The sequence below is a fragment of the Pantherophis guttatus genome, chromosome 8 (genome assembly GCF_059756535.1).
Source record: "Pantherophis guttatus breed Tessera chromosome 8, ASM5975653v1, whole genome shotgun sequence".
NCBI lineage: Eukaryota > Metazoa > Chordata > Lepidosauria > Squamata > Colubridae > Pantherophis > Pantherophis guttatus.
In genome coordinates, this window is record NC_142070.1 from 132,163 (window position 1) to 155,329 (window position 23,167).

Below are 23,167 nucleotides of genomic sequence, written 5' to 3' on the forward strand. Positions count from 1 at the left end.
CTCCCCCTCCTTCCGTCTGTCTGGCTTAGCTCAGAGGACTCCCCACGCCAGAAGGGCACAGCAGCTCCTGCCCCCTAACAGCACCGAGCCGAAGGGAGACAGAGGCCTTATAAGGAACAGCGCTGGAGGGAAGACAGAAACACCGCTGTCTTGAAAAATGTAATTTATTTCAGCGAACCCACTCCCAACCTTTACATCGGGCTTTCCAAAGTTCACAGCTGCCACAACTGCTGGACTCCAGTTCCCAACATACCCAGCCTGGAGGCCAGTGGTGGGTTGCTACCCATTCGCCCGTGCAGGAGGCTCTGCCCACCTGACCGGACGTCTCTGCGCATGCACAGAAGTGTTGCGCTCGTGCACACCCATGAACAAACTAGTAGCGGCCAAAATTGAAGACTGCTGGAGGCGGTCTCTGCAGATGGGATAGGCTGGCACAAAGTATAGCGTCCTTCTGACCGCAGAACTACTGCTCTTAGGTGAGACTCCCCAGCTTCTCTTTCAGAGTACGTGGAAAAGAGGTGGGGGTTCCCTCGCAAGCGGGCAAAAACTCCTGTCACCTTGTCGAGGATGTGCTCAACAGGGTTCCAAACACCCGGATTACAGGGTTTAAGAACACTTCGTGGGGAGTGTCCCTTTTCCAAGGGACAGGCTGGGCAAGATGGTAGTCCAGGAAAGATCCCCCCCCCCCCCCGCCCCGGGCAAGGTCTCTTGCTTGCCAATTGTCTAGCCGGGAGTGGCGTAAGTGCCTTCAGGGCCACTTTTCATTCTAAAGGCCAGACAGATACAGGTTCTCCACTAAAGGCTCCTGGAGACAGTGGCCCACTGCCCCTTCTCCAGAACCCCAGAATGAAGGGGCCTGCCAGAGGAACAAGAGGCTCTGTGCCAGACCAGCCAGGTCCCATCGATTTTCCTGCCAAGGCCAATGGGGATCAGCGGACCAGCCTGCTCTCGCATCAACGGAAAGAGCTTTTGGAATGAGGGGGAGGGCTGAGTCCTGCTTTGAGTCCCCTATTCTGTGACTTCTGGGGTGATAGTCAGCAGGAGCACCTCATAGCCACGGTGGACCTGCAGAGTCAGGCGGCTCTGGGTTCGCACAGCTTCATAGATGTCTTCTGCCCGTCGGGATGTCCTCCCGTTGATCTCTGTTACCACATCCCCTGCTTTTAAGCCCGCCCTGCGAGGGAAGAGAAGAGCAGGTGGTAACAAATTTTACGTTTCACCCCTGCTCTTGCCCCAACTAAGTTCCAGCTGGCAGGAGACCAAGGACCCTCCCCTCCCCCCCCCAGCCCAGCACTCACTGATGAGCAGGGGAGCCCACGATGACCTTGTGGATAAGGACTCCGTAGGAGACATCAGGGAAGGACGGGTTCCTCCCCTTCAGTTCTGACAGGATGCTGGGAAGAGAATGCAGGCATGATCCTCCCGTGGGCCACCCTTCCTGGCAGCACCAGACCCCTCTTCTTCCCCGAGAGCCAAGCCTGGTCTCCCCAGTGAAGCAGGGAGGGAGCAGGACAATCCTGCATCCCCACAGACCCAGAATAGAAGGTGCAAACAGGCCTGCCCTGCAGCTGCTGCTACTCTGGCCAAAGACGAGGAGACGAGCCAGGAAGAGCCAGCTCTGCCAGCTGGAACTTAGTTGGGGCAAGAGCAGGGGTGAAATGTAAAATTTGTTACTACCGGTTCTGTCGGCATGGCTTGGGGGGGTAATGTGACTGGGTGGGCATGGCCAACTTTTTTTTTTTTTTAAACTTTTCGAAGCATTTTTTCTAATGCTTTGAAAAGCCTCTGTCGATCAGGCAACTCAGTTGGGATCGTCAGAGACTTTTCAAAGCATTTTTTTTACCACCTCTTCGCCCAAGAGGTTGCAGAAAAAAATGTTTTGAAAAGCGTCTGACGATCCCAGCTGAGCCGCGCGATCATCAGAGGCTTTTTTTTTACTTTTAAAAGCATTTTTTCGTCGGAAGATTGTAGAAAAAATGCTTTTAAAAGTAAAACAAAAAAGCCTCTGATGATCGTGCGGCTCAGGTGGGCATGGGGGGGGGCGCGCAGGGATTTTTGCTACCGGTTCTCCGAACCACCCGCCACCATCGCTCCCGGATTGGGCGATCCGGTCCGAACCGGGAGCATTTCACCCTGGGCAAGAGGCCCTCCACCTAACCTGGAATTGGCTGAAGTCACGCCAGTGGTCCTACCTGGGAGTCAAAGTCAGCATCATCACCCCAATGTAGCGGCGCCTGCCCTCAGAGCCCCCGAACCAGGACTCTGCAACAGGAAAGGCAACTATCTGTACGCGCCCACTCCCCCCACTCCCCTCCCCACCCACCCACCCAGCCTCAACCACTTCAAGGGCAGAAGAGTCAGGAAGGGGGGGGTGGGGAGGGCACTCTGCGGCAGCATTCAGAAAGGCCTGCAAGGAGGGAGGGAAGCTGGGCCACAGTGCGGGAACACACACCCCACCTTGAGAGGCACCCAAGAGCCACCCTGTCTTGCAGCTCCTCCTCACCCTTGTGCTTCTGCTCCTGCTCCAGGAAGACTCGCAGGCGGTCGGAGGGTATGGCGAAAGAGATCCCGGGTGTGACTTTCATGGTGTTCACACCAATCACTTCCCCATCCTGAGAGATAAGAAGGGTCTGGCCAGTCTCCGAAAGGGGTGGCAGAAGAGGAGCCATCTTGCGCAAAAATCAGTCATCTCCCCCCCCCCACACACACACAGGAAAAGAGCACCCATGCAATGGCTCTTCTAGGAGTGCCAAAACTGGGGGGAGGGGGCGGGGGCAGCGGGTCTTCTCAAGCTTACCAGGTTGACTAGGGGGCCCCCGGAATTCCCAAACTGTGAAGGAGAAAAGACGGTCAGTCAAAGCAGCAGCTGCAGCTTCTTCACAACCCTTTACGGCCTCCCATCTCACCTTCAGGCATGATTCCGAGCAGCCCACGCGCACACACACACACACACACACACACGCTTATCCCCCTCCCGGGGAGCTTACGTCGATGGCGGCGTCCGTCTGGATGTACTCCATGTCGGAGGCGGCCAAGCCCAACTCCCGGCCTCCACGCTGGGCCGAGCTGACGATGCCCGAGGTGATGGTGTTCTGCAGGGCGAAGGGGCTGCCCATGGCCACCACGAACTCCCCCTGCCGCACCTCGGAGGAGCGGCCCAGGCGCAGCGTCGGCAACGGGTGCTACGCGGGGAGGAGAGCGGGCTCAGCGCCGGACAGCCCACCCACCCCCCCGGTCCGCGCTCTCCCCCCGCCCTGTCCCCGGGGAGGCGGGAGGGCCACCTTGGGGCTGATCTTGAGGGTGGCGATGTCGGCCACCTGGTCCACCTGCCGCACCACCGCGTCGTACAGCTCCCCGCTGGCCAGCCGTACCCGCACGCGCCGCCGGTTGGCTACCACGTGCGCGTTGGTCACCACCAGCCCGTCAGCCGCCACCACGAAGCCCGACCCGTTGGAGATGGGCACCTCCCGGCCCGAGAAGGGGTGCCTGCGGGAGCGGAAGAGGGGGGGGGCACAGCGGCGCTCAGTCCACGCCCCCCGCCCCCCGCCCCCCCAGGCGCCCCCCCCCCACCTGCCCAGGATCTCGATGTAGACCAGCGCCGGCGCCGTCTGCTCCACCACGTCCGCGATGAAGTTGTAGGTGGTGCGCGGGGAGCGCGGCGGGGACGCCGGCACGGCAGCGCTCAGGACCTGCAGCCGCGGCCGCTCCTGGCCGCCCGCCCCGCTCAGCAGCAGCCCCAGCGCCGCCCCCGCCGCCGCTCCGCCCGCCGCCGCCGCCGCCCAACGCAGGGACGGGAAAGCCGAGCGCCGCTCTCCGCGAGAGCCGCCCCCGGGGGCCCCCGCCGCCGCGAGAGCCGCCCCCCGCCGCCCGGGAAACGCCCGCAGGGCCGCCGCCGCCAGCCTCGTCGCCATCGCTCGACGGGGGGGAGCCGCGGGGCAGGCCGGGAGTTGTAGTGTAGGCCCCTCTAGCGGCGCCGGAAGAGGCGGGGCCGCGCGACCGCGTTTCTTCCGCCCGCCCGCCAGGCGCCTAAGATGGCCGCCGCGCCCGCGGGCTGCCCGTGAAGGCCGGCGACGCGCCCCCGGGGAGGCATGGAGCCGCCTCCCGTCCCGGCCGCCGCCAGCCCCGAGCGCCTCTTCGACTCCCACCGGTGAGTCCGGAGCGAGGCTCCGCGGGGGAGGGAGGAGGGGAGGCCTGCCGGCCGCCGGGGCTCTCCAGCCATTCTCCGCGCGCCTCTCTCCGCAGGCTGCCGAGCGACGGGCCGCTGCCGCTGCTGCTGGCGCTGCTGCTCTACGCGCCGGTGGGGCTGTGCCTGCTGCTGGTGCGGCTCTTCGTGGGGCTGCACGTCTTCCTGGTCAGCTGCGCGCTCCCGGACGGTGCCCCGCGCAGGTGAGCGCGGCCCCGGGGCCTGGCGGGGGGAGCGGGGTCGGCGGGGCCCCCGCGCCGCTCCTGAGCTCTCGGCTGCTCCGCCCGCAGGTTCCTGGTGCGCGCCATGTGCTCCGTGCTGGGCCTCTTCGTGTGGCAGAGCCGCCCGCGCAGCGCCCGCGCCCGCGTCCTGGTAGCCAACCACGTCACGCCCTTCGACCACAACGTCCTGGGCCTGCTGGCCTCCTGCAGCGCGGTGAGCGGGGCCGCTGGGCTGGGCTGGGCAGGGAGGGGGCTGCCGGGCGGGTGGCCGTCCCCGCGGTCTTGACCGCTCCGCGCCCGTCTCCCCCGCAGCCCGTGCTGAACGGCGCCGCCGGCTTCGTCTGCTGGTCCCGCGGGTTCCTGGAGGTGGCCGGCGCCGAGAGCCGCGCGGAGCTGCTGGAGTCGCTTAAGGGCTACTGCTCGCAGGGCGGCAACCCGCCACTGCTGCTCTTCCCCGAGGAGGCGACCACCAACGGCCGGGTGGGCCTGCTGCGTTTCAGGTGGGCCCGGAGGGGGGGGCTGGGGCTGGGGCTGTACAGCCTGGCGCCTGTAATCCGGCTCACCCGCTGCCCCTTCCCTTTGCAGCTCTTGGCCCTTCTCCATTGCGGACGTGGTGCAGCCGTTGGCTCTGCGGGTCTGGAGGCCCTTCGTGGCTGTGGTGAGTCTGGGGCTGGGAGGAGGCCTTGGGGCTGCCTGGCTGTGGCTCTTCGACAGCCCCCATTTTCCCTTCCCTTCCAGAGTGTGGCTGGCGCTTCCTGGATTACTGAGCTGCTCTGGACTTTCTTCGTTCCTGTCACCGTTTATCAAGTAAGGTACTAAATCTCTCTGATTTTTGTGGGACGTGGGCTACCAGATCCCTTTGGATCCAGACTCGGAAGTCCCTCAGCCTGGACAGCAAGGAATTGGCGGTCTGAGTCTGAAATCCTGAGGGCTTCTTGCTCTCCCCTCAAGGTGGCTGCCCTCCATGTGCAGACAAGCTGAGGAGACCCAGGAAGAGTTTGCCCTGCGAGTTCAAGAGGTATTAATGGCAGCCGGGGAGGTGGGGGAAATGCTCAGAAGATCAGAACGTCTCAGCTTGTCTCTCTGCTCTTTGTAGCTTCTAGCTCTGGAGCTGGGCGTGGTGTCTACGTGCCTCACAGCCGCTGACAAAGCAGAGCACCTGAAGCGTCTCCGCCACCACCCTCCAGCTTCCCGTCCTCTCCCACGTAAGTCTCTGCATCAACCCCTTGAGTGTGCAGCTCCCAGCTGCCCTGTGTTGGAGCAGCAGTTGGAAGTTCTCCCCAAATCTTTAGTCCCATCTTATTGGAAGAGGCAGCTGGACAGGATCTGCCAAGGAGGGTACCAGGTTCAGCATGACTGGGAGAGAAGGCCATGCTGCAGGGGAGAGGGGGGGCTGCAGGAAACGGCTTCACTCCCTTCCTTCCTTCCTTCCTTTGCAGAGCCAAGCCAGCCCTCTGGGGGTCGGCCTCAAGTCTCCCGCAGCATGGCCTCCACAGAGGATGTACACTTGATAGGCATGGCCCGGCGCGTCCAAGAAGTTCTACCCCAGGTGCCCATGGCAGCTATCCGCAAGGACCTAGGTAAGGAAAGGGAAGCAGCAGGTGGTGCTGTGCCCTTCAGCCAAGATGGTTCCTGGGGCCTCAGGGGAAGGGAAGGGTTGCAGCTTGTGAACCTGGGAATGGCAGGCAGCCTTTTGCAGCACAGAGGGCCTTTGGCAGATTTCCTGGCACTTGGTCAAGCCCTAAGCAGGGCTTCCTAGGATGAGTGTGCATCGATTACGGGGCAATGCTTATAGGAAGAACAGACAGCAAGCACGTTTCCAAGGTGCCTTTGGGGGAGATAAAGTTTTCCCAGTGATAAACAGCATCATTTTTCTTTCTGCCCTTTTTTATTTTGGGTGTTTGAAAATGTGGACAATCATTTTCTCTGCGCATCATTGTCATTTGACTCAATTTCTTAAGCACATGTTCCTCATCCTTCAACGGGAAAGCACATGTAAAGCAGTGCAACTGAGATGCATGTGGGAAGGAAGCCTCAGCTACGAGGGATTGTGTGGTGATGAGAAAGAACCTTGAGTTGGCGCTTATCTTCATTAAAGAGAGCTCCTCGTTTCTTCCTTCTTCAGCTCAGACGAACTGCGTGGACACCACAATTGCCAATCTTTTGGAGGGGCGGGTTCCCTTCGTACCAGAGGCAGAGACCGAAGGCTTTGTGGCTGCAGCTCCCTCTTTCTATGGTGCTCAGGATCCTTCCACCTCCCGAATGGCCCCGGTACTTGCATTCAGGTCCAGAAGGCTGCAGGTGTTTGTCTGCAGGAAGCATGTTTGGGCAGGTTCCTAAAGGGGCCTCTGTTTTCCTTAGGCATCGGGGAAGGTCTTTGCCAGATCTGCAGAAGCCAGACAGCTCTCTCTACAGGAACGAAAGCAAGCGCTCTGGGACTACGCCAGAAGGTGGTGGACCCTCTTTTTCTGTGGACAAAGGGTTGCACAGGAAGCACCCTTGAGGGGGTGGCAGAAAGTGGTCCCTTGTGCTGAAGTTGTTCTCTTTCTTCACAGGAGATACACAGAGAAATATGGAATAGTCCACGCAGAGGGGAGCTGCTGACCAGCACGTGTCTTAGCTTGAACTTGTGGCTAAGTTGACAAAAGATCTTTGTGGGGATCACTGCTATCCTGGGGTGACAGAGGTGGCGGCTCTTGACAAGTATTGTGTGTGCCATCCATGGGCTGCCTCTGCAGGTGGGGAGGCTGCAGCTCCAGCCAAGCACAGGCTGTCAGCGTTCCTGTGTTTTCCACCACCACACCTGGACCTAGCATTGTCAGGCCCAAGAGTCTGTCCAGTGGGGGGGGGGTGTCTTTAACTATCAAAATAAACACGACTCTTAATGCTCATCTACTTGGTCAGTTGCTGCCTCTTTTGGTATGAGAGAGAGAGAGAGAAAGAAAGAGAGAGAGATCTGGAAAGGTCACATTCTCTTTGGAGGCTTCTGACCGCTGCAAGTGGCCCCCAGCTTGACCTGGACTGCCTGGATTGTTCTGTCAGAGGAAAGATTCTAGTGCAAGTGGTTGATCTTATATCAGTGGTAGGGAGGGAGGTGGGGAGCTGACAGTATGAAGCCCCTTCCATGCTCCCACCCTGTTCTTCCTGGGCTGCTTCTGTGAAAGGCCTCTCAAGAAGTGTTCCATAGTCTGAGCATCTTCCAGGTGTTCAGACCAACCCTCTAAATTTTTAGGAACCATGAAATTGGCTCAGACATTCTGAGAAATGCTTTATTGTTGCCAGCCACAAAGAAGGGATTTTTGTATTAATTGTTGTTGAATTTTATTATCCGTCTATAGTTATAGGAAACTATAGCTATAGTTTCCATGGAATAAGCACCTACCACACTAATGTTTTTATCTAGGCTGCATAGTTTACTGGATTTTGCCATGGTTGGCCAGTTTGAGGCTCAGCGTTGTGTGAACCCACACATACAGCTGGAATAGTTGTGGTTCTTCTGCAGACCAGCTGCCTGGCCATGTCTATGCCCAGAGCCCTCTATGCTCAGAGGGCTCCCTTCCTTGCTTGCCAGCAGCCATGTGAGCTGGAGCTACTGGCAGTGGTAGTGAAGTCTGATTTCTCAACTGTTATTATTTATTTATTTATTTATTAAGCTTATATACCGCCCTCTCTCCGGAAAGGAGTCAGAGCGGCTCACAGCAATAAAAAAAAAAAACAGATAAAATCAATATTAAGTGTTAAAAACCATTAAAACTCTCCTTAAAAACCGCTTCAGTCCAATCCGGCCTGGCGAAATAACCTTGTCTTAAGGTCACGGCGGGAAGAGCGCAGGTCAGGGGCAACCTGGAGCTCCAGGGGGAGTTGATTCCATAAGGTAGGTGCGCCCACAGAGAAAGCCCGTTCCCTAGGAGTCGCCAGACAATACTGCCTGGCCGACAGCACTCCAAGGAGGCCCTCCCTGTGGGAACGCAGCGGGCGATGGGGAGCTGTCGCTGGCCGCAGATGGTCTGTCAGGTACCCCGGGCCTAGGCCATGTAGGGCTTTATAGGTGATAACCAGCACCTTGAATCTCACCCAGAGGGCAACCGGTAGCCAATGCAGGTCGCACAGGAGGGGTGTAACATGAGAGTGTCAGGACACTCCCATCACTACCCGCGCGGCCGCATTCTGCACCAGCTGAAGCCTCCGAGTGGTCTTCACGGGCAGCCCCATGTAGAGAGCATTGCAGTAGTCGATCCGGGAGGTCACGAGCGCATGAGTGACTATACGGAGGTCATCATGGTCCAGGTAGGGACCGTGTTTCTAATTGGTTCCTAACTTAGGAGCTGTGTGCATGGCAACCTTACCTATAGATCGCTTGACCCAGATTTCGAGGGTTGTTGGACACCTTGAACTATTCTTAGCAGCCCCGACGGGGGCCACACAATATAAACTAAGTTGGCTGGTTTGCAGTTCACATCTAGTGCGGACCAAGCAGCATTCTGGGTACAGCCTCCCCAAGCAAAGCCATTTCTGGAAGGATCCTTTTTAGCTTCCCCCTTAAGCTATGTTCCTTTCCAAGGGCTCAGGTGACGATGGTGATAAATGCAAAAATAAGAGGAGACTTGAGAAATGTTTGGATTTTAAAAGTTAAGGGAGCTCTTGATCTGTTGTGCAGGGAATTCTGAGAAATGCTTGGCATCCCCTGCATGTTTTCACAGAAAGGGAAGATTCCCTTCCCATCAGAAGATGAGAGGGAAAGAGGGCGATTTCTCCCACTCGCTCTGGGGAGTTCTGAGGCTTTTGAGATGGAAGTAGTAAATTGCTGCTTCTGGTTGATGCTCAGACTCAACCCTTCCAAGACCGAGTGGCTGTGGCTTCCGGCGTCCCGATATAATCAGCTGGTGCCATAAAATTAAATAATTTGGCCCCGACATGATTAAAAAATAAAAGCAACCCATCAAAATTAATGTTTAGGCCAGCCCAGCTTGTTGGAACAATAACGTCTTGAGGGCACGGCGAAAGATGCGTAGGTCAGGGATCATCCATATCTCCGGTGGCAATTCATTCCAGAGGGCGGATGCCCCCACAGAGAAGGCTCTCCCCCTGGGGGTCGCCAGTCCACATTATTTGACCGACGGCAGCCTGAGGAGTCCCTCTCTGTGGGAGCGTACTGGCTGGTGGGAGACTATCGGTAGCAGAAGGTGATCTGAAGCAGAAGTACCCAGGTCCTAAGCCATGGAGCGCTCTAAAGATGGGTCCAAACTGAAATAAGAACTTCTCCTGAATCTTGGATGCTCCTGTGACAAGACTCCCTCTTTCAAAGGCTGTCCCCTGAATGCTCTGGAGGGGGTCTTTTATGCTTTACAGAAAGAAGGACTTGGGTTGTACAGACTGCATTCAGCTTTGTATCTCTGCTTCTAGGTTGCCCCAATATTTACAATTAAGCAAATCTGGCTCCCCGATTCCCTCTTGGATATTTTCTGTTCTTCTGACATTTTAAAGAACTTCAAAGTTGCCTCCGAGGGTCCTGATGTTCAGGAAATGTCCATTTTCCCAATGAGTAATCTCTAATTCTGAGTTTGTGGCCCAGGAAATGGAGTGCATGCCCTTCCTGGAACTGAGGTTTGGCACCCTCATCTGAATGGCGGGGGTGGGGGCAGGGTGAAACGCTGTCAGGAAAGGCTGCTGAGATCTTTCACTAGTCCAGGAAGTCAACAGAAGACTAGGAGAAAAGACTCACTGCCTCCTGGCAAATGAGCTGCCATCTAGAGCGGTCTGTGGGCACAGAAAAGCCCTCTACCTTGGAGGAAGGCTGGCTCTCTGGAGCAGGTGTAAAGATCTCAGGAGGTTATGGGCAATCCCTCCAGAACACTGGCCATGAGGTAGACATCAGGGTGCTTTCCCCAGGGAACAAATGCTTCGTCCCAGCAACTTTTTGCAGGAAAGGAAAGCTGCTCTGGTGAAGACCTTGTCTGATGAAGATGGTGCAGGCGGTGTCCAGCTGTTCTTCCCAAAATGTAGTGCCAAGAATCAAGTCACAGCATTTTAGCTGCGGTCTGACCAACACAGAACAGGAAAAGAGGCTGATCCTGATCTCGGCATCTGACCTGAGCTATGCAGCAAAGGACTGGCCTTTTGGCTCCCGTGTTGAGTTGCAACAAGCAGTTCAGTCTGCACCCACCACACGCTGCTGCTGCTGCTGCCCAGTGCTTCCTCCTCACCAGCCAGTGCTCCTGCCTTGAATTCCTTCTACTCAAATGTTTACCTTGGTCCCTTTTAATATTCTTCTTGCTGGCTTTAGCCCATTGCTGGCCTCCTGAATCTTGATACTTCTTTCGTCTCCCATCTGAGTCACCCACAGAGTCAGTAGGTGTGTCTCAAAACTTCAGAATGGCTTGAGCAGTTCGGTCCTGCGGTTTCCCATGGCAGCCTTCCCCCCCACTTGTTTTGGAACCATGGATAGATGTCCACCAGGTGCAACTATTCAACTGGCTACCTAGGGACAGTATTGCCCAGGCAAATTGTGCCCTTCACTGAGAGAGATGACAACTGATGTCATCAGACCTCGGGTTCTTTCTGTTTCAAGTGGCCAAGGGCACACATCACTCCAAGAGAGGAAGTAAGTTCCAAGCATCGAACAGGATGTAACTTGTTCAGGTAGAACCCTTAAGAATTCTGGCCATCAGAGGAGCTGGGCACCCTCTGGCCCAGAAACCAAGCAGGCCTGGGGATGCTCTGAGGCGGAAGCAGGACAACCCTTGCAGAGACCGGGTGTGTGTCCTCTTACAAAGAGCAGAAGCAGCAGGTGACACCACAGGCTGCAGGGGGCGGGGGAGGTCTGGTACTACAGGACGGACTATGCTCCTCTCTGGCTCCTTCACCACATCTTGGAAAGTGCAGAGGTCCCATGTCTGACTGGAAGCTGGAAGAACCTCACCATCGTGACCTCTTGCCCTTTCTATTCAGGCCCAGACCACTGAAGCTGAACTTTGGGACACACTTTTCTCCAGATCATTTTAACTGAGTTGTTCGGTACTTCTTCTTCTTCTTCTTCTTCTTCTTCTTCTTCTTCTTCTTCTTATTATTATTATTATTATTATTATTATTATTATTATTAGTTAATCTTTAGTGAGATTCACAGCCTTTGAGGCTGGTTAATAGCTCAGCAGCTCAAGTTCTAACCAAGGACCTAGGAACTGTTAAGGTAACGTCGGAGGATGTAAGCTGTTCCGAGTAAGGTGGTTTTTTGTAGAGTCAAAATGTTCAAGTCTGGCAAATTTAGAATTTCTAAATAGCGGAGTAGCCCTTTGGGTATTGCTCCAAGGGCTCCAATTACAATCGGGACAACACACGATTTCTTTTTCCACTGTCGCTCAACTTCAATTTGCAAGTCCTGGTACTTTGTGATTTTTTCTTGCTGCTTATCTTTAATCCGTGTATCACCAGGTATTGCAATGTCAATGAACCGTACTTTTTTCTTTTCAACTATTGTTATGTTAGGTGTGTTGTGGACCAAGTGCCTGTCAGTCTGAATCCTAAAGTCCCACAAGATCTTGAGTTTCTCATTCTCTAAAACTTTCTCAACCTGATGTTCCCAGTGGTTTTTGCTGTACTCAAATCCAAACTTTTATTATTATTATTATTATTATTATTATTATTATTATTATTATTATTATTATTATTATTATTATTATTACTATTATTATTACTATTATTATTACTATTATTATTTTGATTTTGATTTTGATTTTAATTTTGATTTATATGCCGCCCTTCTCCAGAGACTTAGGGCGGCTTACAAGGTGTTAAGCAATAGCCTTCATACTTCTGTATGTTTTATACAAAGTCAGCTTATTGCCCCCACAAACCGGGTCCTCACTTGAGTTGATTGGTCAATCAAATGCAGGACGGAGTGTCACCTGAAGCCAGACCTCTTTCCTTCTGTTGGAATTAGAGAGGGGCTGCAGGTGATTAGTTTATAGGGGGGGGAGCTGGTGGAATCACCTCAAATTTGCCCCTGTAATTCAGACTTGGCCCATGTGGGAGCCTGGGAGCTGGTCAGCCATCATCTCCCTTCTGGGCTGGGAGCTTCTGGTTCTGGACCAAGAGGGCCAGGCCTTACAATGACCATAGAAAAGGCTCTTGCCTCCCCTCCTGTGAGACCAGCCTGCCAACTGAAGTGGCCCTGGAGAGTGTTCTGGGTTCAGAAGTTCAGAACTACCCAGGATGGGAAGGGCAGCGGTCTTCCCACTGAGCCCAGCCTGGTTCTCCTGAGGTGCTTGCATCTGGTGGGTCCCTTTTAAGAAGGTGACCAGCTTTAGATGCTGCCTCTAGGAAGGCTGTGATTCCTGGGGAAAAGACGGGAAAACCAGCTGCAAACCACCCACAGGCTTTCCCTCCCCTCCCTCCACACCTGCCAAAAGTAAGTTTAGAGCAACAACACGGGCCTCCCTTAGTTTAGAGCGTGTCCTCAGCACTTGAAGAGTTCATTTGAGGGCCCACGATAAAGCGCGTCCATCCACCACGCCTGTCTGGGACGGAGCTTTGCAAAAAGCGACGGGGACGCCAAGCTAAAGCTTTCTTCCGGTTTGCTTTGGCTAATCCACCACCTGTTTCCTGGCGCGGCAGGTGCGGGAGGCAGCGATGAATCACGCAGAGCGGCAAGCTCCGCGTTCGCTGTCCCCCGAGGCGAGGCGGCGGGAGCGAATCCGCCCCCCCCCACAGCCCACTTGCAGAGTGGGCAGCGCAGTCCGGATCAGGCAGAAGAATCCCGCGGGGGGCGGGGCTTCGGCCACCACTACCCCGCCAGGTGTGCGTGACGCGAGAAGGGGCGTGGCGTGGCTCCCTAGGCCCCGCCCGCCTCCGCAGACTTCCCGAGGCGCGAGGAGACGCTGCGCGAGAGCCCCCCGCCCGAGCCCTCGGACGCGGCAGGTGGAGGCGGCCCAGCCCGGGCGGCCGAGGAGGAAGCGGCCGCTGCCAGGCTGGGGAGCGGGCCGGGCCGGCCTCCAGCAGCAGCAGTCCGCCACCCTGCTCGAGATCCCCGGAGCCAGGCCTCGGCCGCGCTACCATGGCGGCGGCTACCGAGCCGAGCGCGGCGTCGCTGCTGCAGGACCAGTCGGAGGAAGCGGCGGGCGGCGGCGACCTGGAGGTCAACCCTTTCGACGGGCTGCCCTTCTCCTCCCGCTACTATGAGCTGCTGAGCCGCCGCCGCCGCCTCCCCATCTGGGCCGCCCGCTTCGCCTTCCTGGAGCAGCTGGAGAGCAGCGCCGGCCTCGTCCTGGTCTCGGGCGAGCCGGGCACCGGCAAGAGCACGCAGGTCAGCGAGGCAGCCGAAGGGTCCAGCGGGCGGCGCTTCCCCGTCGGGCGGGCCGGGATGGCGAGGCGACCCTTGGCGCGGCTGGGCGCGGCGCTTCTGGCCACGGCGAGTGAGCCGCGTCGACAGGACTTTGCCCGGGCGGGGCGGGGCGGGCGGGGCGGGGCGAGGCGGCCGGAATCCGGAGTGAAAACTGGGGTCGCTGTTCTCCGAGCCTCATGCCGGCTGAGCCGTGGCCCAGCCCGTGCCGAGGGACGTGGCTCGAGAATCTGGGCGGCCCGTCGCCGCAGACTTCCCAGGCTCGGGGTGTGGAGCTGTGCGCGGGGCCCCGCCGAGCCCCGCAATTGGCTGGGGGGAGGCGAGCTTGTGCAGTGGCCCATCCTCTCTTCCCAGGTGCCCCAGTGGTGCGCAGAGCAAGCCCTCTCGGTGCAGTTTGCCCACGGCCGAGTGGTCTGCACCCAGCCTCATAGTTTGGCAGCCCTCAGCCTGGCATTGCGTGTGGCAGATGAGATGGACCTCAACGTGGGCCACGAGGTGGGCTATTGTGTGCCCCACGAGGACTGCTGCGTCTCAGAGACCCTGCTCAGGTCAGTGGGACCCCTTTGCCTGGGAGCCGTTTCCATGTTGGGGCCTCGCTTGTGGTGAAAAAACTTTCCATTTGGCGTAAGAGGGGCACCTGGGCTAGCGGGTTAGGCTGGCACTCATCTGCTCCATCAGACGTTTCATGTGCCACCCCTGACGCTGGCCTTCCAGGCAGGATGAGGAGCTCCCCAGGACTTGATCAACTGCTCACCATGGAAATCCTTTTGGTGATCATACTCCATCCAGTGGGTTTGAGACTTTGGGGGGCATTTCCACTTCTCTGTCTGATGCCATTGATTTACAAGGAGTGGAGTCAGATAAACCAGCCTTGGATTAAAGGAAAAGTGTTGTTATTGTTGTTAAATTATTACCATCGGAGAAAGAAAAAATACAGAAACGAGAATACTAACATATGACTGGGAACTGGAAGCAGTTTAGAAACTGAGACCTCAAGGCAGATCCTCGGCACTCAGCCAGCTGGGTGAATTGGAGGCAGTCTCCTCCACTCAGCTCTCAAAAGGACGAGGTCAGGAGGGCAAGCACTCCTGAGAACAGCTACCAAGAAAGCGATTGGGGCTTTTTCAGACAGTTGCCAGCTAGCAAAAGGCCACAGACCATCACTGTAAGAATAAGCAGAAAAACGTAGATCTATCAAAGGAGACCTTTGCTTTGGTGAAGGCACCCCAGTTATTCAGAAGGGGCTACAGGAACCTGGCATGGCTGAGGGGCCCCCATCTTCCCCAGCTCCCTCTTTCTGTGGGGTGTTCAGGCGGGTGGCTCCTCTGGCCCCTGGCTGGTGGGGAAGCAGATGTGTGGCCCTCTTCTGTCAGAACTTTTGGGTGCAGATCATGCAGACCTTTGGGGTAGTTGGGGCTTCAGAACCTTATCAGAAAGACCCAAATAAGACGCAAAGGGTTATCTCCCTGCAGAAGTGCCCCTGTTTCGGCCTGCTGCTGCACGTGCCCGACTCCTGTGTTGCAGGTTTTGCTTGGACGAAGTCCTGTTGCAAGAGATGACCTCAGACCCCCTTCTGCGGCAGTATGGGGTGGTGGTGTTGGATGAGGCTCAGGAGCGCACCGTGGCCACGGAGCTGCTGCTGGGGCTGCTAAAGGATGTGCAGCACCAACGCCCGGAGCTGCGCTTGGTGGTGGTGACCGAACCCCTCCTGGAAGAACAGCTGTGCCATTTCTGCCAGGATGCCCCTGTGGTGCGGATCCCAGGGCTTGGCCCAGCCCCACACTTGACCTACAGAGACCCCCTCCCGGGTGGCCATGTACCTGCTGCCTGCCAAGCCGTGCTAGAGCTTCATCAACAAAAGGAGGCTGGCGACGTGATGATCTTTATGGCCAGTGAGCAGGTGGGACTTTGGGCAGAGGCCAGCAAGGTGCAGAAGCTGCCCACTAAAGCAGTGTGGTAGGAAGCTTAGGGCCCTTGGGTGGCATTTAGGGGACTTTGCAAGAGATGCCAGTGAGGCCAGCCTTTGAGGACGCCGGAGAGGCAGATCGGCTACATGCTGCATAGATTGAGAGGCACTGTGACCAGTTGAAGGACCAGCCGTGTCCTGCTTTTGAGCATCTTTCCTGGGGTGGGGGTGGGGGCGCGGGTTCTGCTCATGGAGGAAAAGAGCATTTTTGTGTCTCTTCCCCCAGGAGATCAAGGAGTGTTGCGAGACCCTCCGAGCAGAGGCTGCGATCTTGGAGGCCAGCCTGGGACCCCTGCTGGTGCTGCCTCTGCATGCGGCTGTGGGGAGGGACAGCCAGAAGTTGTATGAGGACAGCCTGGGTAACCGGGCACGCCGAGTCATTGTCACCCACTGGCTGGCAGATGCAGCCTTCTCTGTGGGCAGCGTCAGGCACATCATCGATACGGGGACGGAGCTGCGCAACGTGAGTCGTGGGCAGGGAAGAAAGCACAGGGACTCCCATGGAGTTGCTCAGCCGCCCTGAGTCTTCGGAGAGGGGCGGCATATAAATTGAATTAATTAAATTAAATTAAATTAAATTAAATAATTAAATTAAATTAAATTAAATTGCTCACCTGCCCTCTGGCCCAGAGGCCGATCCAGTGAGCCTCGCAGTGCTCTGAGCCCGGCCCAGGCTGGCTGGGAACTGTTGACCATTAGCCCTGAAGGGGCCGCTGAGCCCATCAAGAAAACTGAGGCACCTGGATGACCTGGCAGCCTCTTTGGAAGGTGGAGCCAGCAGAGCAACTAGCAAAGGAACCTGTGCCCTGCCCCATGCAAGTACAAACAGACACACACGCACATATAGCATCCTCCCCTTTTGTCTGTATGGGAAATTTCATGGGCTTTCACCCAGGCCACCAAAGTGGAGCATTCCTTTCCCCTTTGGATGGGACAAGAAATGAAGGCCAGTAAACACTGGGTGCACCTCCTGGATTCCGTGGTTCCTCCAGAAACCCTTTCCCAGTAGCCCACAAGGGGCAGCTGCCCTTGCCCAACCCCCCCCCCCGGTCTTCTCCCTCACCTCCTGTTGCCCAGCAGCCTCTGGCTGCTCTCTCCTGGACAGGTCTACAACCCCCGGATCAGGGCTGTATCACAGGAATTGCGCCCCATCAGCCAGAGGCAGGCAGAAGCCCGACGGCTCAGGGCTGCTGGCACTCCTCCAGGTGAGCAGCTGGGCATGGGTGGTGGCTATTCTGGCAGAGGCCTGAGGGGGCTTCCCAGGCTCTCTCAAGTAACTGCCCTGACCCACAGGGAGCTGCTTGCGCCTCTATTCAGAGGCCTGCTTCAAGCAGAAGCTGCCGGCTGTCTCCCCCACTCACCTCATGGAGGCTGACCTTCGCCGCCCCATCCTACTGCTCAAGAGGCTGGACATTGCGGATGTGGGCCAGTGTGACTTCCTCGACAGGCCAGGTGCGGACAGAATTTGGCGGGGATGGGGTCTGCTCCTGCCAGGCCAGCAGCAGCCATTTGTTGGACCTCTCTCCTCTGAATGAAGGTGAATCTATGTGTCCCAGGATAATGATGCAGGATCCAATCTGGGTCAGTCACCAGGTCCAGGATTTTTGCCTTCCAAGCTTTTGGGCTCGTGCTGGAGTCTGACCTCAGAGAACTTCTCTCTGGCAGAGTGTGTGCTTTAGGCTGTTCTCTGTGTGCTATTTTTATGATGCCTGTTGTGTGTGGCTTTGTAGTTGTTGATTGGGAGGGGTGTTGATGGCACCTCTCCCCGCCCCAACAGCCCCCGAGTCTTTGATGCAGGCCTTGGAAGACCTGGACTACCTGGCTGCCCTGGACGATGACGGGAACCTCTCTGAGGTGGGCATCATTATGTCGGAGTTCCCTTTGGATCCCCAACTGGCCAAGGCCCTCCTGGCCTCCTGTGAGTTTGACTGCGTGGAGGAGATGCTGACTCTGGCTGCCATGCTGACTGGTACGGGCCTGGGTGCCTCTGAGCCGAGACCTCCGTTGTCCAGCCTCTCTTCCTGGGTCTCCTGAGCTCTGCTGCTCTTCCTTCCTACAGCCTGGCCCTGTTTCCAGACTCCGGTGGCACGCTGGGAGGATGCAGTGGTGGCGCGGCAGCAGGCTCTGCTCCATCCAGCCGGGGATCACTTCACGCTCATCAATGTCTTCAACGCGTTCCATCAGCGTGAGTGCCATGCAGAGGCTCTGGGCGGGAAGAGGGCCAGCAGCAAGCACTTCCCACACCCCCTTCCTCCCTTTGCTTTAGAGAGTGACCCAGAAAGCTGGTGCCGGAAACACGCGGTCAGCGAAGCAGCCCTGCAGCTAGCCGGAGCCGTGCGGACAGAGCTCTTGGATGTGATGCAGCGGATTGAGCTGCCGGTTTCCCCACCGGCCTTTGGCAGCGACAGCAACATCCTGCAACTGAAGCGAGCCCTCCTCACCGGCTTCTTCCTCAAGGTAGAGCCCCCGGCCCCTGCCCCACCACAGCCCGGCTGATGGCTGAGTCAGACTGCAGCATCTTGGGGTCGCCTCTCAGGCATGTGGCCAGCATGATCCCATGCGGGATCCTGAAGCAGGAGCTGGTCCCAGCAGAGGGAGGAACAGGTGTGGGGACTTGCGAGGCACAGCAGCAGGGTGAGAGCCAAGGCATAGCCAGGGCTGTGATCTGAGACAGACAGCCATTGGCCAGTCCGATGGAGACCCCATGCCACGGCCTCTCGGGTGGAGAGGGCTCTGCCTCCTAGTGTGGGTGAGAGAGCTGCCCCTCTTCTCTTTGTGCAGGTCGCCCGGGACATTGACGGCTCAGGCAACTACTTGCTGCTGACCCACAAGCACTTGGCCCAGCTGCCCCCCAGCTGCTGCTACCGACTGCGCCGCCCACCCCCACGGTCTCCCTCCTGGGTGGTCTACCACGAATTCACTGTCTCCCAGGACAATTGCCTGAGGATTGTCTCTGAGATCCCGCCTGAATTGTAAGCATCCCCCGGGGGCAGGGGTGTGTGCATGTGTGTGTGTTCGTTCTCTGCTCTTCCCCTCCCAAAGGGGTGGAGCCTGACCAGTCTTTGGGGTCTCTGTCCCATGCGCCAATGCTCAGCCAGCTCCACATTTTCCTTGTCTCTAGTGTGGCTGAACTGGCTCCCCAATACTTCCTGAGCAATTTGCCACCCAGCGAGAGCCGGGACTTGCTGATGGAGCTGCGGGGGAAGCTGGCGGAGGACACCACCCTCCCGGGTCAAGGGGAGAACCCCCAGACCCCCAAAGCGGCTGAGGATGCGGGAGATGCCTGTGTGCTGCAGTGATCCTGGCAGAAGAAGGGAAGGTGGCCAAGTTCGTGGCCACTGCAGGAGCCCGGAGGCTTTGGGCTGCCCAGGTCTCCCCCAGGGCACGACTGAGGCCATCTGAGTGCCTGCCAGGCTCCTGGGCAGAAGAGAGGACAGGGCAGGGGAGCCAGGCTGCTTTCAGGACCGCATCTTAGCTGGGGAGGGAAGGGGGGGCTGGGCCTGCTTCCACATGGGCAGAGGCAGTCGACTGTGGAACTGCTGCCTGGCCATGCGAGCAGGTCTCTTCTGGGATCTGATGGCCTTTTTTGGGGGGGGGAAGCTCACTCCTCAGAGGCATAAGGCAGGTGGGCTGTCTTTATTCACCTTGGCATCTGCTCTTCAGTTGGGTGCCTTGGCAAGCAGTGGGGTACCTCACCAATTGTCTGCTTGTGGGGGGTTGTGGTAGGTCCTGGAGGCCCCCTAGACTTCTATGTCTGCTCAGTAGGAGAAAAACCTGTCAGCTCCGTCCCCCCCCCCAAATTCTCCAAAGGGATGCTTTCCCTTTTTCTTAGAAGTGGTTTGTGGGGGGGGGGCTTATATTCCCCCCCCCTTTGTTTCAGCTTCAGTGGGGGTCCCTGCTGAGTATCCGGAATGTTTTGTGAATGGGGGAGAGCCTGGGGTACTGGGGCTCTTGCCTTTTCTGTATGTGCCTCAAAAGCGTTCCATGTGCCCCCCACCCCCACTCGGGAACAGTGGGTCTATGGAATTGTAGGGCGAAGGCCAGCAGGCTCCGTGGGGCCTGGCTTCCATTCCCCTGCTGCTCTAGACAATCCTCCTTGTAGGAATTAAATTCTTTTACACATCCAATGTGGGTCTGGTCTGGCTTTGGGACTGGAGGGGGGGCTGGTGGCCATCAAAGTGCCAGCTAGAAAGACAAAATTTGGGTGGGGAGTAGGAAAGGGGCACAGGATTGCCTAGTGGCTGGGAACCGGGCTGTGGGCCGGGGACTGCCTGGGACCCTGTGTGGGAATAACGTCCATGGGTCCACTTGAAGGGCTGGAGAGTTTCCTGCATGGCTTGCTGGGGTTGGGGAAGGGTCTGGATGCCAACCAAATGCCCAGGGCGTGTAAGGACTCCATTCTGCCACACAATATGTAGCGATCTTGCATTTGGCGTTCCCCTGCTGGATCAGGTGAAGGGGAAGGACAGGAAGCAGCGGCAGCTGCCCTTACTCAGCCCCTTCCCCCCTCCCGGGTGTCTTGGGTGGGCAGGCCTGGGGCACACAGCGCTTGTGACAGAAGCAGCCCTGCTGGGAGGCCATTTCAGAGCTCACTGGAGTCCAGACCTGGGCAGTCAGGGGCCTTCATTGAGTAGGCTGCCCTGTGGGGCAAGGACCCCCAGAAGTGGCCCCTTGGCCAGTCAGCATCGCTCCTGGGCCAGCACAAGCGAATGGGGCCGCCTGGTTGGTGGAGGCTGACCTGTCCTGGCCCAGGCCTCGGGCAGAACCAAGGCTGTCAAAGCGAGTCTCACAACACCCTTGAGAAACCAGAGCGCATCCGTTTCCTGGCAGGCCCCAGGTGGTGCCAGCTGCCCTCAGGCAGTGCCAAGGGGAGGAGAGGCCCTCAGGCATGAGGGGGGCAGGATCTCTGCCTTCCTTCAATGGGGGTGCCTGCCGCTACTGGGCTCGGCACTTCCTCAGCCAAATGCCACCATCAGTCGTGGGCCACTGGAGGAGCTCCTGGCTGAGGAAACCCCAAGGCAGCCCCATGGAGCCCTTATCTCCAGAGCTCTTATCTACAGGCCTGCTTTCCATGAGGCCGGACTTCCTTGAGGGGGTGGCCGAGAAACCACAGATAGGAGTCAATGTTCGTAAGCATTTCGAGAAAGGCGGGAGGGGGTGGTCAAAAAAAAAATCCCGTAAAAGGTCATATGGGAAACCCCTTGTTCTTCACCAAACCCACCAAACCCCTCGATTGGCTGAGGAGACACTCCCTGCCCACCCACGGCAATCATCCAGCGGGACCACCTCCCTTGTTCCCTCTTGGCACCCAGAGGAGGACGGCTTTAGAGGGTGGTATAGAAAGGGTAAGATGGTGTGAGCTACCTCTTTTGAGTTACGGGTCTGGCTGCAGCATAAGAGTTAGAGGTTCAAGTGAATGCAATCCCCCCCCAAAGGAACATTTCCTCTATGCTCACTCTTCTTGGGACAGCCATAAGTCCTGCCTGCCCAATGACTGACAAAAACATGCCTCCCTTGTGTGCCCACATCCTGGGCCCTGGAAGCTGCCTCTCTGCTGGGCCAGCTAGACATGTAGGCCAAGAAAGCAGGCTGCGGTGAAGCTTCAGGGTCTCCCCTAGCTTTGCTCCAGGGGGAGGCTTTGCAGTACTCCTTCCGTGGCTTCCAAAGCCTTTGTGTGGAGCCTCGGGGGGCCCTGGCACCCTCCTTGGACTTCTGAACAGAGCTGAGCCAGCACACAAGGGAAGCAGTAGCCAGGGAATGGGCCTGGTGGCTGCAAGAAGGCAGTCAAAGCTACCCCACCCCAACCTCCATGAAGAGAGGGAGGGAGGCTGGAATTTTTAAGGTGACACCAGGCCCTCAAAGCTTTGTAAATCCACTCTGGTGGGTGGGCTGTGGGTATTCGAATGAAAAGGGTAGTGGCAGGGTGGAGTTCCCCATCCCTACCACAGTTTCCCCTCCTGGCAGAAGAAGCCAAGAGCCGGGGGAGTACATAGGCTCTCAGATCTGTCCCAAGCAAGGAAGTCTGGCCCTGCAGACCACAGCGGTTCCACTGCCTCAGCTTAGGAATGGCTGGGAAGGAGTCCGAAATGCAAGGGCCAGCAGACACCCGAAGAATGCTGAACTGGAGCTGCCCACAGCCTTGTCCAGCAGTGGCCAGTCAGCTGCCCCCAAACCAGACTGGTGAGCCACAGTGCCCACCATTTAGGTTGATTTAGTCGCCTCACCTCACCCCCTTGGTTCAGCCAGCCAGATTGGTGCTTCCTGCTTCATCTTTTGGCAGCTAAATTCCACAGGTGACCTCTGTGTGCAGGTGAAGTTGTCCCTCCTTTTGGCTCTTTAGGAGGACATGGAGGCTTAACTGTCTATCTCCTTTTTTCAAGTTTTTTTTTTTCAAGTCCATTTCTTCCTAAGGAGGAGCTTCCGTTCTTTGATGGCTTCTCTGACACACATGTCCGCCAGGTTCCTCAGGCTCTTCCAAACACATTTTTTTTTTTTTCAAATCTTGGCAGAAATCGTCTAGCTCAGAATCCAAAACTCGGCTTAGCAAGTTGCAGCATTCTGTGTTTTAGGAGGCAGAATGTCCTTCAATGAAGAATGTAGCACAGGTGGCTCCAGCTCCCTCACTTAGGTGCTTACTAGCACTTCATAGTTGCTTCGAAGCTGTGTTGTGTCTTCCAGTCTCTTTGTCAACCAGACTTCTGAAATTTGGAAGGCAGCAGACCTCTCTTGAAAGGCCATCCAGCCAACCATCAACTGCTCTGGCCCTCTGAGACCAGTTTCTCCTGATGCTTGTAGCTGCTTTTCCTCCACGCTTCCTGAAGGCCCAGGGAACCTGAGCTCTTCTCCACGGCGCCCTCTGACTGGCTTTGTCTTTGCCTCCCTGTAAGCACCCCATCTCCAATTCAAGCTTCCCCTCCTCCCATGATAGATGGAGTGGTGGTAGTCAAGCCGGCCTCCCTCTCCTTGCTTTCCCTGCCCAGAGGTTGAAGCCTCTGTCTTGAGGGAGGGAAGCAAATAGGCTCTGAGGGCAATAATTCCCTCTCTCCAGGCTCGGCTGATGGACCCACCACAAAGGGTGTTCCCTTGGCCTCTTCCCCCTGGCCCTCCTGCCAGACTCCTGTGTGTTTGCTCAGTGAATCCTTTGAGAGCCCCATCTTTTGATAAATCATGTCTTCCGTCTTTTCCTTAATTTCGAACGTATAAGGCCACCCAGCTCCGGGCACTCCAGGCAACATACAATACAATCAAGTCATTAAACAGCAAACAAACCTCACTTCTTTCAGATAGCTATTGCAAAGCTGTCTCCTGTACAGGCCCCAAGCCAGTTTCCAGGGCTCCTTGACCCACAGCCATCTTGAGAAGAGGGGAAGTCACCCTTGCCACTCAACCCACATCTCCACAGAGCCTCGGCAAGGCGGTTTCCTCTCACAGCATAGTTGGGCCGTGTCCTCTCATTTTCTCAT

The 23,167-nt window shown here is 57.0% G+C and overlaps 3 protein-coding genes across 4 annotated transcripts; 2 read left to right on the forward strand and 1 right to left on the reverse strand.

Annotated features, from left to right (window-relative positions):
* Positions 1-148: 148 nt before the first annotated feature.
* Positions 149-3,926, reverse strand: HTRA2 (HtrA serine peptidase 2). 2 transcript variants are annotated; one of them, XM_060682343.2, is made up of 8 exons: positions 3,571-3,926; positions 3,282-3,486; positions 2,988-3,182; positions 2,798-2,830; positions 2,504-2,612; positions 2,193-2,262; positions 1,299-1,394; positions 149-1,174 (listed from the first exon to the last, which is right to left on the reverse strand). In XM_060682343.2, the coding sequence occupies exons 1-8, from the start codon at positions 3,909-3,911 to the stop codon at positions 1,009-1,011; spliced, it is 1,215 nt and encodes a 404-aa protein (XP_060538326.2). In that variant the 5' UTR covers positions 3,912-3,926; the 3' UTR covers positions 149-1,008. The 2 variants fall into 2 exon arrangements, with proteins under 2 accessions (XP_060538326.2, XP_087731516.1); XM_087875390.1 differs by lacking the exon at positions 1,299-1,394.
* Positions 3,927-3,990: 64 nt separating this feature from the next.
* AUP1 (AUP1 lipid droplet regulating VLDL assembly factor) lies at positions 3,991-7,295 on the forward strand. Its single transcript, XM_087875389.1, is given in 12 exon segments — positions 3,991-4,147; positions 4,243-4,386; positions 4,474-4,618; positions 4,717-4,904; positions 4,990-5,077; positions 5,080-5,216; positions 5,356-5,422; positions 5,501-5,609; positions 5,844-5,984; positions 6,530-6,675; positions 6,766-6,854; positions 6,960-7,295. Coding segments are annotated over 12 exon segments (1,362 nt in total). The 5' UTR covers positions 3,991-4,088; the 3' UTR covers positions 7,009-7,295.
* A 5,919-nt stretch (positions 7,296-13,214) lies between these two features.
* DQX1 (DEAQ-box RNA dependent ATPase 1) lies at positions 13,215-19,831 on the forward strand. Its single transcript, XM_034426051.3, has 11 exons — positions 13,215-13,702; positions 14,093-14,286; positions 15,263-15,638; positions 15,931-16,167; positions 16,810-16,909; positions 16,998-17,156; positions 17,482-17,673; positions 17,764-17,889; positions 17,971-18,161; positions 18,486-18,676; positions 18,826-19,831. Exons 1-11 carry the CDS (start codon positions 13,454-13,456, stop codon positions 19,001-19,003), a joined length of 2,193 nt encoding a protein of 730 aa, XP_034281942.2. The 5' UTR covers positions 13,215-13,453; the 3' UTR covers positions 19,004-19,831.
* The last annotated feature ends 3,336 nt before the right edge of the window (positions 19,832-23,167 follow it).

Bases quoted from the DNA above. Each gene is read 5' to 3' on its own strand.
- HTRA2 (XM_060682343.2), bottom strand. From the start codon at position 3,911: ATGGCGACGAGGCTGGCGGCGGCGGCCCTGCGGGCGTTTCCCGGGCGG. The intron at 2,831-2,987 runs GTAAGCTCCCCG...TCTCCTTCACAG, and splicing joins AGACGGACGCCGCCATCGAC to TTTGGGAATTCCGGGGGCCC. The intron at 1,395-2,192 runs GTAGGACCACTG...TTCTCTTCCCAG, and splicing joins ATGCTGACTTTGACTCCCAG to CATCCTGTCAGAACTGAAGG.
- DQX1 (XM_034426051.3), top strand. From the start codon at position 13,454: ATGGCGGCGGCTACCGAGCCGAGCGCGGCGTCGCTGCTGCAGGACCAG. The intron at 13,703-14,092 runs GTCAGCGAGGCA...CTCTCTTCCCAG, and splicing joins GCACCGGCAAGAGCACGCAG to GTGCCCCAGTGGTGCGCAGA. The intron at 18,677-18,825 runs GTAAGCATCCCC...CCTTGTCTCTAG, and splicing joins TCTGAGATCCCGCCTGAATT to TGTGGCTGAACTGGCTCCCC.